This window comes from Dendrobates tinctorius, unplaced genomic scaffold (genome assembly GCF_039654945.1).
Source record: "Dendrobates tinctorius isolate UK_male_01 unplaced genomic scaffold, ASM3965494v1 ptg000124l, whole genome shotgun sequence".
Lineage (NCBI taxonomy): Eukaryota > Metazoa > Chordata > Amphibia > Anura > Dendrobatidae > Dendrobates > Dendrobates tinctorius.
In genome coordinates, this window is record NW_027361792.1 from 2896262 (window position 1) to 2912500 (window position 16239).

The 16239-nt window shown below is 48.0% G+C and overlaps 1 protein-coding gene across 9 annotated transcripts in view; it reads left to right on the forward strand.

The window, feature by feature from the left end:
- CHST1 (carbohydrate sulfotransferase 1) overlaps positions 1-12494 on the forward strand; it is a 176507-nt gene extending 164013 nt beyond the window's left edge. For all 9 annotated transcript variants that reach the window (XM_073541716.1, XM_073541719.1, XM_073541717.1 and 6 more), the window contains one exon: positions 10592-12494. In XM_073541716.1, the coding sequence (XP_073397817.1) occupies positions 10643-11905 (1263 nt within the window). In that variant the 5' untranslated portion in view covers positions 10592-10642 and the 3' untranslated portion in view covers positions 11906-12494. The remainder of the gene's footprint in view (positions 1-10591) is intronic.
- Positions 12495-16239: the final 3745 nt, after the last annotated feature.

The window sequence follows — 16239 nt, forward strand, 5'->3', positions numbered from 1 at the left end:
TCTATGATGTGTGACTGTATGACGGTGTGGTCTATGATGTGTGACGGTATGACGGTGTGGTCTATGATGTGTGACGGTATGACGGTGTGGTCTATGATGTGTGACGGTATGACGGTGTGGTCTATGATGTGCGGCTGTATGACGGTGTGGTCTATGATGTGTGACTGTATGACGGTGTTGTCTGATGTGTGACGGTGTGGTCTATGATGTGTGACTGTATGACGGTGTTGTCATTGATGTGTGACTGTATGACGGTGTGGTCTATGACGTGTGACTGTATGACGGTGTTGTCTATGATGTGTGACGGTGTGGTCTATGATGTGTGACTGTATGACGGTGTTGTCTATGATGTGTGACGGTGTGGTCTATGATGTGTGACTGTATGACGGTGTTGTCTATGATGTGTGACGGTGTGGTCTATGATGTGTGACTGTATGACGGTGTTGTCTATGATGTGTGACGGTGTGGTCTATGATGTGTGACTGTATGACGGTGTTGTCTATGATGTGTGACCGTGTGGTCTATGATGTGTGACTGTATGACGGTGTGGTCTAAGATGTGTGACGGTGTTGTCTATGATGAGTGACTGTATGACAGTGTGGTCTGTGATGTGTGACGGTGTGGTCTGTGATGTGTGACGGTATGATACTGTTGTAGCACAGGGTTGATCGGTGACATACTGACGGGGCGCTGTGTGTGCCGCCTGTATGGCGGTGCTGTACACAGCTGTTACTTGTACCCGCTGTCTGCGAATAAGATGTGGAAATTTCCGCCTCTCCCGTCGTCCGCCGCCGCAGAGCGTGTGACGGTCTCCGTGTTTGCAGAGGCTTGCCCGCTGCTGTTTCTGTAGACTGTTCTGTCAGACACCGGAAGACGAATATTTACTAATACATCGCTATGGTCAATATTGGACGACTGACTACGATCCCCCCGGGCATTGCTGCCCATACAGTGCACCGCTCCTGGCGCCGCTCCATTAACTCCTGCAGTGCTGCACCCCTCATAGTGCTGACTGCATTAGAGACGGCAGATGCCAACAGCGGTCCTATATGACTGCGGGGTCACACGACACGGGGCCATCCCCTGCTTGGAGACCACCAGATTCCCTCTTCGCCCTCCCTCAATATTTTGTTCTCCATGGCAAACCCAGCGTGCACAATGCATGGGGGAGCCAGAAAGGAAAGGCCCATCAGATATGGGGGGCTTTACATCATGGTTAAGGGAATGTCTGGGGGGCTTCCAGAATAAAGGGAAAAGGCTGATTATGCCGGCGACGTAGGGTGCGCACCAATAATGGACATAGATCTCTGCCCCGAGACGTTGGCACGAATCATTCAAGGGCCCGGGTATTATTGGGAGTAGAAGGAGAGATTTGGGCTTTTCTGGGGTCGGTGACATTTTTCGGGTGCCCCATTATTTTTTTCTTTTTGGAATGGGGATGGGATGATTGTTTCTCACCCTCCTGCGCTCATATCACTACATGTATTGCGCCACTTTATAATATGCAGGATTTTTAAGACAAGCTCTGGGGGTGCGCTGCCGAATCCGCTGATTTCATTCCACTGGCGGAGGAGGTGGAAGGGTAAACACCGGACAAGGTCTGCAGTGTGATGGAGCTCGGGCCCGTACACAAACCCTGCGGTGGGAAGGGAGGTCTCCAAAGTGAAGGGTGTTCAGGATCACAGCCACCTGTTGTAGGGGCCGAGACCCCTGTGACATCTGCAGGGAGATCATAGCAGAGATTGTGGGGTGCAGGGAGATCATAGCAGAGATTGTGGGGTGCAGGGAGATCATAGCAGAGATTGTGGGGTGCAGGGAGATCATAGCAGAGATTGTGGGGTGCAGGGAGATCATAGCAGAGATTGTGGGGTGCAGGGAGATCATAGCAGAGATTGTGGGGTGCAGGGTGATCACAGCAGAGATTGTGGGGTGCAGGGTGATCATAGCAGAGATTGTGGGGTGCAGGGTGATCATAGCAGAGATTGTGGGGTGCAGGGTGATCACAGCAGAGATTGTGGGGTGCAGGGTGATCATAGCAGAGATTGTGGGGTGCAGGGAGATCATAGCAGAGATTGTGGGGTGCAGGGTGATCATAGCAGGGATTGTGGGTTGCAGGGAGATCATGCAGAGATTGTGGGGTGCAGGGTGATCATAGCAGGGATTGTGGGGTGCAGGGAGATCATGCAGAGATTGTGGGGTGCAGGGTGATCAGAGCAGATATTGTGGGGTGCAGGGTGTTCATAGCAGAGATTATGGGGTGCAGGGTGATCATATCAGAGATTGTGGGTGCAGGGAGATCATAGCAGACATTATGGGGTGCAGGGTGATCATAGCAGAGATTATGGGGTGCAGGGAGATCATAGCAGAGATTGTGGGGTGCAGGGAGATCATAGCAGAGATTGTGGGGTGCAGGGTGATCACAGCAGAGATTGTGGGGTGCAGGGTGATCATAGCAGAGATTGTGGGGTGCAGGGTGATCATAGCAGAGATTGTGGGGTGCAGGGAGATCATAGCAGGGATTGTGGGTTGCAGGGAGATCATGCAGAGATTGTGGGGTGCAGGGTGATCACAGCAGAGATTGTGGGGTGCAGGGTGATCATAGCAGAGATTGTGGGGTGCAGGGTGATCATAGCAGAGAATGTGGGGTGCAGGGAGATCATAGCAGATTGTGGGGTGCAGGGTGATCATAGCAGGGATTGTGGGTTGCAGGGAGATCATAGCAGGGATTGTGGGGTGCAGGGAGATCATGCAGAGATTGTGGGGTGCAGGGTGATCAGAGCAGATATTGTGGGGTGCAGGGTGTTCATAGCAGAGATTATGGGGTGCAGGGTGATCATATCAGATTGTGGGTGCAGGGAGATCATAGCAGACATTATGGGGTGCAGGGTGATCATAGCAGAGATTATGGGGTGCAGGGAGATCATAGCAGAGATTGTGGGGTGCAGGGAGATCATAGCAGAGATTGTGGGGTGCAGGGAGATCATAGCAGAGATTATGGGGTGCAGGGAGATCATAGCAGAGATTGTGGGGTGCAGGGAGATCATAGCAGAGATTATGGGGTGCAGGGTGATCTTAGCAGAGATTGTGGGGTGCAGGGAGATCATAGCAGAGATTGTGGGGTGCAGGGAGATCATAGCAGAGATTGTGGGGTGCAGGGAGATCATAGCAGAGATTGTGGGGTGCAGGGTGATCTTAGCAGAGATTGTGAGGTGCAGGGAGATCATAGCAGAGATTGTGGGTGCAGGGAGATCATAGCAGACATTATGGGGTGCAGGGTGATCATAGCAGAGATTGTGGGGTGCAGGGTGATCTTAGCAGAGATTGTGGGGTGCAGGGAGATCATAGCAGAGACTGTGGGTGCAGGGAGATCATAGCAGACATTGTGGGGTGCAGGGAGATCATAGCAGAGATTGTGGGGTGCAGGGTGATCTTAGCAGAGATTGTGGGGTGCAGGGAGATCATAGCAGAGATTGTGGGGTGCAGGGTGATCTTAGCAGATTGTGGGGTGCAGGGAGATCATAGCAGAGATTGTGGGTGCAGGGAGATCATAGCAGACATTATGGGGTGCAGGGTGATCATAGCAGAGATTGTGGGGTGCAGGGTGATCTTAGCAGAGATTGTGGGGTGCAGGGTGATCTTAGCAGAGATTGTGGGGTGCAGGGAGATCATAGCAGAGACTGTGGGTGCAGGGAGATCATAGCAGACATTATGGGGTGCAGGGTGATCATAGCAGAGATTATGGGGTGCAGGGAGATCAAAGCAGAGATTATGGGGTGCAGGGCAAGTCTGGAAAATGGCGGGTAAGTGCGATCCACGGGGAAGATTAACATGGACACGAGTCACATGACCATGTGCCCTGATGAGGACAGAACTTCTTGCATCTACAAGCCATGACCTCGGCGTTAAAGGGAGTGTTCCAGGTGACCTACTGATGATTGTTGATGGTCCAACTTCTGGAACCAAGACCGTTCCGATGACTCCCGTAGGGCGTGTGCACACAGTCTTTTTGCAGAGTTTTCAGAATAGAAGCTGAGTGGGAAGTTTTTGACGAGTTCTGATTTTTTTTATGCGTTTTGGAGCTTCTGCACCAAAACCTCCTATAAAATGTCAGTGTGAACAGAGCCGTACAGTATGTGCAGAGTTTTCTTCTTTTTCTTCAGCCTGTCAAAAAATTAGGAGTTTTCTAGTGGGAACTGCTTTAGGAAACGCTCCTTGGACAACTTTTGTCGAAGTTTTTTATTTCCTGAAGAATGTTTGAAGCCTTTTATTTTGGCAGCGCTTAGTTTGGGGCAGATTCCATCCATAGTGTTGAGCACTTTCTTTTTTTCCCACCAGACATTTATCAAAACCTGAAGCCAAATAAAAAGGCTAAAAAAGACAAAAAGGTGGTTTACAATAGAAATGAACAAGAAGAGTCATTAAATCAGATTTTGAGCATTTTTTTCCAGGTGTTTCTTGCTCCAAATGACTCCTTAAAAAACTTACGGTAATGTTCATATTCCTGAAGTCTCGTGTATGAATGAAGCCGTAGTGCACAGGTGAGATTACCGCTCCTGACACCGTCTATAGGAGGTGGTCGCACACGCTCACTACCGCTCCATTCACTATGTATAGGAGGTGGTCGCACACGCTCACTACCGCTCCAGTCGCCGTCTATAGGAGGTGGTCGCACACGCTCACTACCGCTCCAGTCACCGTCTATAGGAGGTGGTCACACACCCTCACTACCGCTCCAGTCACCGTCTATAGGAGGTGGTCGCACACCCTCACTACCGCTCCAGTCACCGTCTATAGGAGGTGGTCGCACACCCTCACTACCGCTCCAGTCACCGTCTATAGGAGGTGGTCACACGCTCACTACCGCTCCAGTCACGGTCTATAGGAGGTGGTCGCACATGCTCACTACCGCTCCAGTCGCCGTCTATAGGAGGTGGTCGCACATGCTCACTACCGCTCCAGTCGCCATCTATAGGAGGTGGTCGCACATGCTCACTACCGCTCCAGTCGCTGTCTATAGGAGGTGGTCGCACATGCTCACTACCGCTCCATTCACTATGTATAGGAGGTGGTCGCACACGCTCACTACCGCTCCAGTCACCGTCTATAGGAGGTGGTCGCACACCCTCACTACCGCTCCAGTCACCGTCTATAGGAGGTGGTCGCACACCCTCACTACCGCTCCAGTCACCGTCTATAGGAGGTGGTCGCACACCCTCACTACCGCTCCAGTCACCGTCTATAGGAGATGGTCGCACACGCTCACTACCGCTCCAGTCACCGTCTATAGGAGGTGGTCACACGCTCACTACCGCTCCAGTCACCGTCTATAGGAGGTGGTCGCACATGCTCACTACCGCTCCAGTCGCTGTCTATAGGAGGTGGTCGCACATGCTCACTACCGCTCCAGTCGCCATCTATAGGAGGTGGTCGCACATGCTCACTACCGCTCCAGTCGCTGTCTATAGGAGGTGGTCGCACACGCTCACTACCGCTCCATTCACTATGTATAGGAGGTGGTCGCACACGCTCACTACCGCTCCAGTCACCGTCTATAGGAGGTGGTCACACACCCTCACTACCGCTCCAGTCACCGTCTATAGGAGGTGGTCGCACACCCTCACTACCGCTCCAGTCACCGTCTATAGGAGGTGGTCACACGCTCACTACCGCTCCAGTCACGGTCTATAGGAGGTGGTCGCACATGCTCACTACCGCTCCAGTCGCTGTCTATAGGAGGTGGTCGCACATGCTCACTACCGCTCCAGTCGCCATCTATAGGAGGTGGTCGCACATGCTCACTACCGCTCCAGTCGCTGTCTATAGGAGGTGGTCGCACATGCTCACTACCGCTCCATTCACTATGTATAGGAGGTGGTCGCACACGCTCACTACCGCTCCAGTCACCGTCTATAGGAGGTGGTCGCACACCCTCACTACCGCTCCAGTCACCGTCTATAGGAGGTGGTCGCACGCCCTCACTACCGCTCCAGTCACCGTCTATAGGAGGTGGTCGCACACCCTCACTACCGCTCCAGTCACCGTCTATAGGAGGTGGTCGCACACGCTCACTACCGCTCCAGTCACCGTCTATAGGAGGTGGTCACACGCTCACTACCGCTCCAGTCACCGTCTATAGGAGGTGGTCGCACATGCTCACTACCGCTCCAGTCGCTGTCTATAGGAGGTGGTCGCACATGCTCACTACCGCTCCAGTCGCCATCTATAGGAGGTGGTCGCACATGCTCACTACCGCTCCAGTCGCTGTCTATAGGAGGTGGTCGCACACGCTCACTACCGCTCCATTCACTATGTATAGGAGGTGGTCGCACACGCTCACTACCGCTCCAGTCGCTGTCTATAGGAGGTGGTCGCACACGCTCACTACCGCTCCAGTCACCGTCTATAGGAGGTGGTCGCACACCCTCACTACCGCTCCAGTCACCGTCTATAGGAGGTGGTCGCACACCCTCACTACCGCTCCAGTCACCGTCTATAGGAGGTGGTCGCACACCCTCACTACCGCTCCAGTCACCGTCTATAGGAGGTGGTCGCACACGCTCACTACCGCTCCAGTCACCGTCTATAGGAGGTGGTCACACGCTCACTACCGCTCCAGTCACGGTCTATAGGAGGTGGTCGCACATGCTCACTACCGCTCCAGTCGCTGTCTATAGGAGGTGGCCGCACATGCTCACTACCGCTCCAGTCGCCATCTATAGGAGGTGGTCGCACATGCTCACTACCGCTCCAGTCGCTGTCTATAGGAGGTGGTCGCACATGCTCACTACCGCTCCAGTCGCTGTCTATAGGAGGTGGTCACACACTGGGGATTTGGGCTGCACATTCTCTGGATAGTTGGGTACTCGGCAGTCGGACTGCCATCTTCCAGCTTTCACACATTTTTCATCTATCCTGTGTTTTGTTTTTAGACCTCTGGATAGGTTATGATGAGACTGGGTCATGCCCAGTGTGTTGGTACCAGGACCTGTGCCCTGGGTGCGAGCTCAGTGACTTGTGTGTAGACCTTGTGACATTCTGCTTTACGTGCTCGTCATTATCCAGTGACTTTTTTTTTTATAAGAACGCTCGGACATTTCTCACTGATGTGCATATTCTTCGGTGTCGATGAGTCTTGTTCCATATACGCTCCGTCCTTCCATCGAGGCACAGCAGACGCTGGAGAACCAGAGCTATCGCCTGCACATCTTCAATTCCAGACCGAAAATATAATCAAAATTTTCAGTTTAGTGATTTCAGTGCAGTAAAATGATACAAATAGATAGCAATCCTGCGAAACCGCTTAGTGCCATAGTGACGGTCCGGATGTAACGTGGCCTCTTGATATTCTGGATAAGATGGGGATATTACTGGGGCAGCCTGAAATATTCCTTCATATGAAAGTGCAAGTAAGAAGTGAGAAGAGCATCTCATTACCTCCAAGTTGATGGGAATTTGATTCCTTTGCAAGGAGGAAAAGGTTTTTTTTTCGTTCTACCCATTAAACGAGTCTTCTCCATGGCTCGTAATCCATAAAACTGAAATCTTTTCATGTGCAAGTCTCATGGAGGAATATAACAAGGCCGTAGAAGGAGCGGCCGCCGCACAAGGGGCCTTCTGTTCCTTGTTGCGGAGTTGAAGACTCTAAACTAAAATGTTATCAGTAAGACCATCACAAAGTCTTGTCGAAAAGTTACAAAATATCTTGTAACAAGGATTAGGAGTTCCAGAGGCAATTAATGGTGGAGGAAACTATGAAGCCTCCTTTCTACACCGGTGTCCTGGTAGGTGGAGTGTCTCCAGAATCTGAGGCCGTTGGCCACAGCACGTGTAGGAATTTTGGCTATGTGGCCAAGTGCACCGTGTTGTCTCTCCCTTAGATATGTTGTGTATATATGTTCCCACATTTTTTTGACGTTTTGGAGCATTTTTAGTCCTCTTTTTGTGGTTTTCCCACATACCGTAAGTCACCAAGACATTCAATGAGGCTACTTTACGTGGCTCAGAAGGTACATGTGGCCATTTGACTCTCAGCAAGGCTCCAAGCTCAAGAAAGACAGAGACATGGCAAAGTTGGAATCGAACTGTTTTACTCAAAGGAAGAAAGGCAAATCTAATGGCTGCAGTCGTTCAATGAGGGAGCACGCTTCATGGTTACACAGCCACGTAGACACCGTTCTCGATGGTCAAATGTCAAAAGTGTCAATGTTGAGACTCTGAGCTTGACAGTAAAACAATAGCAGGATCTTGGTGGCCACAGAAATATGTTATGGCACAGAGCTTTTACACTGCTGTACTGTGGCACAGAGCTTGGCCGTTCCTTACTATACTGTGGTGCAGAACTTGGAAGTTACACTACTGTACTGTGGCATAGAGTTTGGCAGTTACATTATTATGTTATAGCACAGAGCTTGACTGTTACACTACTATAATGTGGCACAGAGCTTGGCTATAACTTACTATATTGTGGCTCAGAGCTTGGCCGTTCCTTACTATACTGTAGCACAGAGCTTGGAAGTTACACTACTGCACTGTGGTAAAGAGCTTGGCCGTTACACTGCTGTACTGTGGTAAAGAGCTTGGCCGTTACACTACTGCACTGTGGTAAAGAGCTTGGCCGTTACACTGCTGTACTGTGGCACAGAGCTTGGAAGTTACACTGCTGTACTGTGGCACAGAGCTTGGAAGTTACACTACTGTACTGTGGCACAGAGCTTGGCCATTCCTTACTATACTGTAGCACAGAGCTTGGAAGTTACACTACTGCACTGTGGTAAAGAGCTTGGTCATTACACTGCTGTACTGTGGCACAGAGCTTGGCCGTTCCTTACTGTAAAGCAGCACAGAGCTTGGCCGTTCCTTACTGCACTGTGGCACAGAGCTTGGGCATTTCTTACTATACTGTGGCACAGAGCTTGAAAGTTACACTACTGTACTGTGGCATTGAGCTTGGTCTTTACACTACTGTACAGTTGCACAGAGCTTGGCTGTTCCTTACTATACTGTGGCACAGAGCTTGGCCGTTACACTACTGTACTGTGGCACAGAGCTTGGCTGTTATACCACTGTACTGTAGCACAGAGTTTCGCCGTTACACTACTGTACTGTGGCACAGAGCTTGGAAGTTACACTACTGTACTGTGGCACAGAGCTTGGAAGTTACACTACTGTACTGTGGCATAGAATTTGGCAGTTACATTATTATGTTATGGCACAGAGCTTGGACGTTACAATACTATGTGCTTCAACCTCCATGCAACAATAATCAGTAATTTACAGGAACAGTCTTATAATTATTGCTGTTACAGCAGTCGGTTTCTTTCAGCAACGAACACACCATGGTTTTGGAGGGTTATCACTGCATACCTTGCAGTATATCGCACTCACATCAGTCCACAGTTGTTCTATCACAGAAGCAGTCCATACTGAGTCCTCACAGATGCAGGACACAACAGCCCATAGAGGTTGTCTGAAGGAAGCCATTGCGGAGCTTATCACAGGCCATAGTCATTCACCTTGTCGATCACTTCCGGTCATTTTATCATAGTACTTGGCCAGAGTTAATAATTGTAATCAAAGTGTTTCTCCACTTCTGGAATCACGAGCAGGTAGCCAGTGAGGGCTCATTTCTAATTCTAGAGACACTTTCCATATTTCTTCCTTAGCAGTCTTCTCTTTTTTGAGCTCTCGACCACTCATTGTTTTGTGACCTCCATAAGTCAGCCTTCCCACTGCACAGACTGTACACCAAAGCATGAACTCCGAATCATCCACATTTACATGTATCTCCTGTAGTAATAATTATACAGCATATAAATTATGTAGCACAGTTTGCTTTGCTGCAGTTACACATTTTCCACCAAGGTTAAACAAAATTTTTCCCAAAGTGGGTATCAAAAATTAATCTGATGAAAACTCCAAAATCATCAAATAACATGGTGAGCAATTTGGCAACAAAAAATTAAGGTGCAAGAGCAAAAAGCCATAACTCACATGATGTAAGCAGTAATGGACCCCCAGCCTGCCGCCTCTACGCGCGTTTCACCGTTTATCATCATGGATTATCCATAGTGTTTTATACATAATCTCGTTTGATTTTTCTATGTGCAAATCAATTTAGGAATATAATTTATAGCTATATTCTTGCTTATTACTCCCCAATTGCCTCGATTTTTAGTGTTTCCTCTGACTTGATAATAAAAATTGGATATTTTTGTGCAAAATTCTCTTCGACCTTTTTTTGTGCTTTTACACTCAGAAAGGTTTTCTGTTATTTCCAGCAAGGTGCCTGATGTGGATGCTGGTCAGATGGCCTCTAGCTGACCAAAGGAGATGGCTGTCCCAATGCTGAAACCTTGGTTTAATGCATGGGGTGCACTGCTCTAGTTTGTAGGTGTCTTCATAAGCTGTTTGGCAGATAGAGGAACTTTGATTTCTATAGGGATTGCCCTGTCACAGGCAGCAGGTGACTGACTACCTGGGATTTCCACACCCATGTGGAGACCTCTTACTATTAAGCTGCCGTATCGATGACTTATATAATAGTTGAGTTGTATTTTCTTTACGTAATTAAATATTTTTGTGTCTTCTATAGGTAAAGTAATCAACAGAATCCATTGACGAGGCTCAATGACGGTTTCCAGCCATGCAATGTTCTTGGAAGGCTGTCCTCTTACTAGCGCTAGCCTCAATTGCTATCCAGTACACAGCCATTCGGACTTTTACCACCAAATCCTTTCACATGTGCCCAATCCCCAATCCAAATAATTGTAGCCCTGGACAAGACCCAACAGAATCTCCTGATCGTCTCTGTGAAGATGGTCAGTTGATAACTTCTAATATTTCGAAAAAGACTCACGTCCTCATCTTGGCGACCACTCGCAGTGGATCTTCTTTTGTCGGACAACTGTTTAACCAACACACGGATGTGTTCTACTTGTTTGAGCCACTTTACCACGTTCAGTATACACTTATACCCAAAATGACTCCTAGTAAGAGTGCCACGGATAGGCGAGTGATGTTGGGTGCAAGCAGAGACCTTTTACGAAGTCTTTATGACTGTGACTTGTATTTTATGGAAAACTACATAAAGCCGCAGCCAACAAACCATAGTACAGACAGGTTATTCCGAAGAGGAGCCAGCAAAGCTCTGTGCTCCCCCCCGGTCTGTGATGCACTGGGACCCACCGATATTTACCTCGAAGAGGGAGACTGTGTTAAGAAATGTGGTAACTTAAATCTGACTCTGGCAATGGAATCCTGCAAAGAGCACGGACATGTGGCCATCAAAACAGTGCGTGTCCCAGAGGTCAATGACCTACGAGCACTGGTGGAAGATCCCAGGCTGAACTTAAAGGTGATCCAGTTGGTAAGGGACCCAAGAGGCATATTAGCTTCTCGTAGTGAGACATTCAGAGACACATATAGGTTGTGGAGGATCTGGAGGGCCACTGGCCGTAGACCATACAATTTAGACTCAACCCAGCTGACAACAGTGTGTGAGGACTTTTTAAATTCAGTGTCTACAGGTTTAAGCAGGCCGCTTTGGTTAAAGGGTCGATACATGCTTTTGAGATACGAAGATCTGGCTAGGAAACCCATGAAAAAGATGGAAGAGATCTATGACTTCGTGGGGATTCCACTGGATGCCAATGTTGAAAGATGGATCCTCAATAACACCCGAGGAGATCAGTCCTCCGCCAGACACAAATACGGAACAGTAAGGAACTCTGCCGCCACCGCGGAAAGCTGGAGACTAACATTGTCGTATGACATTGTAGAATTCACCCAGAACGCCTGTCGACAAGTTCTGGCGCAACTGGGCTACAAAACTGTGACTTCTTCCCAGGACTTAAGGAACCTTTCCTACAGCCTCATCGAGGACAGATCTTTTACCCCCTTTTTGTGATGGTTAATTTAATGGTAACGAAAGACTCGAGAAATTGCCAACAACGGAAACAATTATGTTGGAAAGTATATTTTTTTTTATAAGAGATTTCCCTTCTTCATCTGGAGGGGGGAAAAAAAAAATTGCACTACCAAGGAAGAGATAATAAAGCACATGAAACAAAATGGGGGATTATACCGCCGCGAAACTTGAAAATGTTTTAGTAGTTCAGTTCAATACAAAAAGTGTCATAAAAAAGGTCCATACTGTTCTCCACAACACAAAGCAATGCAGGGTACGTGAGCGAGGCTTCGAAGGGAAACATTTTATGGAAAGCCATTGGTTGTTCGGCCATAACCCCATCAAGCTAACTTCCGTAGATTTAGTTGGTTCCTTGCCCCCCCAATCGTCACAATAGTTTCTTCTCTCTTGTATGGCTGCGGAGGGTGTTACAATGTTTACATAAACCAAAACACAAGGTATAGTCCGCGGACGCTTGCTCGGACTGTCTGGTCGATGCCGTATAGGACTCTGGATGAAGGAATTTGCACAAATTTTTGCGATCATGTTGTATTATTTATAAATGTTTATAAAGATACGTTGAAGATGATTATTGTTGTCTTTTATGCTTTGGATCGGTAGAAAAATATGAAAAAAAAATTGTCTTGGATTTCTATATGTGACATTTCGAAAATAAAAAAGGAAGTCAGCAATAAATAGGATGGTTCGTTAATGGTAATAAGTGGGGGAAAAAAAACTACGGTAGATTTGGGTGGTCGGAGAGTTTCACGTTCTTGGGTATTGCTTCTTCATATGATAAAATACATTAAAGGGGTTATCATTGGATGTCTGGATGATGGCGGGAAGGATTTGCCTGCCGTGACCCTTCCCGGTGGCGGGATGGATTGGCACCTAAGTAGTATTGAATTCTTCTGTAGGCGGCAAGAATCAGTATGCATTCAATATAAAGGGTGGACCAACCAGAAAGGAAGTGGCATCCACCCATCGTTCTGGTGGTCACTGTTTGGGCCACGTATTGCTCATCGAAAGTAGGTAAGTGTTGTGCTACCAATAGGTCAACCAGGGCCAGATTATAAGGAGAGCTCATCTCATGGGACAGGTACCCTGGGCCCTTCACCAGCTTGGGAACCACCTGTATGATCAGCTAGTCCAGGTCATGGGCGAGTGGCCACCTCTCTGGGAGACAGTGGTGTGATGAAGATCCTCTTACCATTCTTTTATGTCCTTTGCTTTTCTCTCCACCAACCTTAATCTCACCTTTTATAGTTTTACAGTTTTGCTAGTTTTACTAAATGCAATTAGTTTTTTTTTTTAATTTTGTAAGTAATTGTAGGAAGGTATTTATTCTAGAAGAGCTGCAAGAAAACAAGAAGCGATCAAACCTTCAAGTGATAGTGCAGCAAAACTATGAAAAGAAAAGATGCCGACGGACAGAACTCGGGACACGATTTACACGAAACGAGGTAAGAACAGTATTGACAAATGAATGTAAAGAAAAACCAAAACCTATAGTCTGACAAGAAAAGACATTGTGTTCAGAACGAGGAGACTTGGAGCCGCTGATATTCTGTGTAGGACTGACCAGACTGAGAAAAGTGCCAGAAAACATCCCAATAACTGGAGATTCTGGTCTCCGCTAAGGTCAGTCCTCATGATGTCACACAAAGCCAGGGTTAAAGTCCACTGTTTATTAACTCTATATCATGACATCACTTTGTGCGTTATCCCTGTACTGTGACATCACTGTGTGCGTTATCCCTGTACTGTGACATCACTGTGTGCGTTATCCCTGTACTGTGACATCACTGTGTGTATTATCCCTGTACTGTGACATCACTGTGTGTATTATCTCCGTACTGTGACATCACTGTGTGTATTATCCCTGTACTGTGACATCACTGTGTATTATCCCTGTACTGTGACATTGCTGTGTGTTATCCCTGTACTGTGACATCACCGTGTGATTTATCCCTGTACTGTGACATCACTGTGTGCATTATCTCTGTACTGTGACATCGCTGTGTGCATTCTCCCTGTACTGTGACATCGCTGTGTGCATTATCCCTGTACTGTAACATTGCTGTGTGCATTATCTCTGCACTGCGACCTCACTCTGTGCGTTATCCCTGTACTGTGACATTGCTGTTATCTCTGTACTGTGACATCGCTGTGTTATCCCTGTACTGTGACATCACTGTATTATCCCTGTACTGTGACATCACTGTATTATCCCTGTACTGTGACATCGCTGTTATCCCTGTCCTGTGACATCGCTGTTATCCCTGTCCTGTGACATCGCTGTGTGCGTTCTCCTTGTACTGTGACATCGCTGCGTGTATTATCCCTGTGACAGCTGTGTATTATCCCAGTACTGTGACATCACGCTGTTATCCCTGTCCTGTGACATCGCTGTGTGCGTTCTCCTTGTACTGTGATATCCCTGTGCGTATCCCTGTACTGTGACATCGCTGTGCGCATTATCCCTATACTGTGACATCGCTTTGTGCGTTATCCCTGTACTGTGACATCACTGTGTGCGTTCTCCTTGTACTGTGACATCGCTGTGTTATCCCTGTACTGTGACATCACTGTTTATTATCCCTGTACTGTGAAATCGCTGTGTGCGTATCCCTGTACTGTGACATCACTGTGTTTATTATTCCTATACTGTGACATTGCTTTGTGCGTTATCCCTGTACTGTGACATCACTGTGTTTATTATTCCTATACTGTGACATCACTGTGTGTGTTATCCCTGTACTGTGACATCACTGTGTGTGTTATCCCTGTCCTGTGACATCGCTGTGTACGTTCTCCTTGTACTGTGACATCGCTGTGTGTTATCCCTGTACTGTGACATCGCTGTGTGCGTTCTCCTTGTACTGTGATATCGCCGTGTGTGTTATCCCTGTACTGTGACATCGCTGTGTTATCCCTGTACTGTGACATCGCTGTGTGCGTTCTCCTTGTACTGTGATATCGCCGTGTGTGTTATCCCTGTACTGTGACATCGCTGTGTTATCCCTGTACTGTGACATCGCTGTGTGCATTATCTCTGCACTGTCACCTCACTCTGTGCATTATCTCTACACTTTGACACCTAGTTTTTTCTGGATTGGATTAAGTGGAGGTCCGAGCCGGGGGGGGGGGTATCCGCCACTATAATGTTCTTATACTCTAAGTCGTATGAAAGGAAGTTTAATTGAAAACGACTGTGCAAAGTAATAATATCTACAATTCACTGTTTCGCGCCTCCTAGTTTTACGGTTTCCTCTTTGGACATTTGATGTCTGTAAGACGAGCTTCTTACATTGTGTTCCTCAGTGATCCGCTGTAATCTGTGGGAACCGCTAGGATCAATCCTATTACGATGCTCTTAGAGGGGTCGTCCGATGGTCAAAACTTCTTCTGAAATAGGTTCAGATGTGTATGAAAAATTAAAATGAAGTTCTGCCCCCAGCGATCCCCCACAGCTGCCATTCCAGAGCCCACCCTGTCTCTGTTGGTCCCGTCTCGCTGGAATTAGCCATAATAAGTAACTTCTCCGCCAATTCCTGGCGGGAGCTTTGGCCTTCATCCGTTTCTGATGCACCAAGATGGGAGCGGACAGCAGCGCCAGGGATCGAAACGGGAACTGCGGAGGATCGGAGAGGGGATTGCTGCTACTTTTATTGTTATTTCTAAGGCTAGTTTCACATTAGCGTTTTTTTGCGCAGCGCATCGTGCGCATAAAAAACGCAAAGAAAAACGCAAAACAAATGTGCGTTTTTTTTTCTTCATGCGCACGCTGATGCGTCAAAATAACGCAGTGTTACTTGCGTTTTACATGCGTTTTTGCATGCGGTTGCGTTTTTTATGCGCATGCGTTTTTAGGTGTGACATTTCACAATAGCAAAATCCTTGACCACCAATGGGTCACCAGTGGGCGTGTTTCATTGGAATGTTTTATAGACCCTGTACTGCTGAATTCATCAGATTTTGCTGCTGTTTCCGGTGTCAAGATGGACCTGCGTCTGGATAATTTCCGCTTCAAGCTGGATCTTGACATTGCGCTGTCTCAGGCGTATGTCTTTTGTTGCCAGCAAGAAAGGGAGAGGGAGAGACAGCAGAGACGGCAGCGGCGTAGGTTTTGGAGGCATCCAATCATCGAACTCCGGCCAAGCCGTGGAGCATATCACACGCTGTACAGCGAGCTACAGGAAAACCCGGAGAAATTTGCTGACTATACACGGATGTCCCAGGAAAGCTTCCTTGACTTGCTGGGTATGGTTGAAGGAAACATCCGGAGAAGGGACACTCAGCTCCGGCGTGCCATTCCTCCCGAAGAAAGGCTC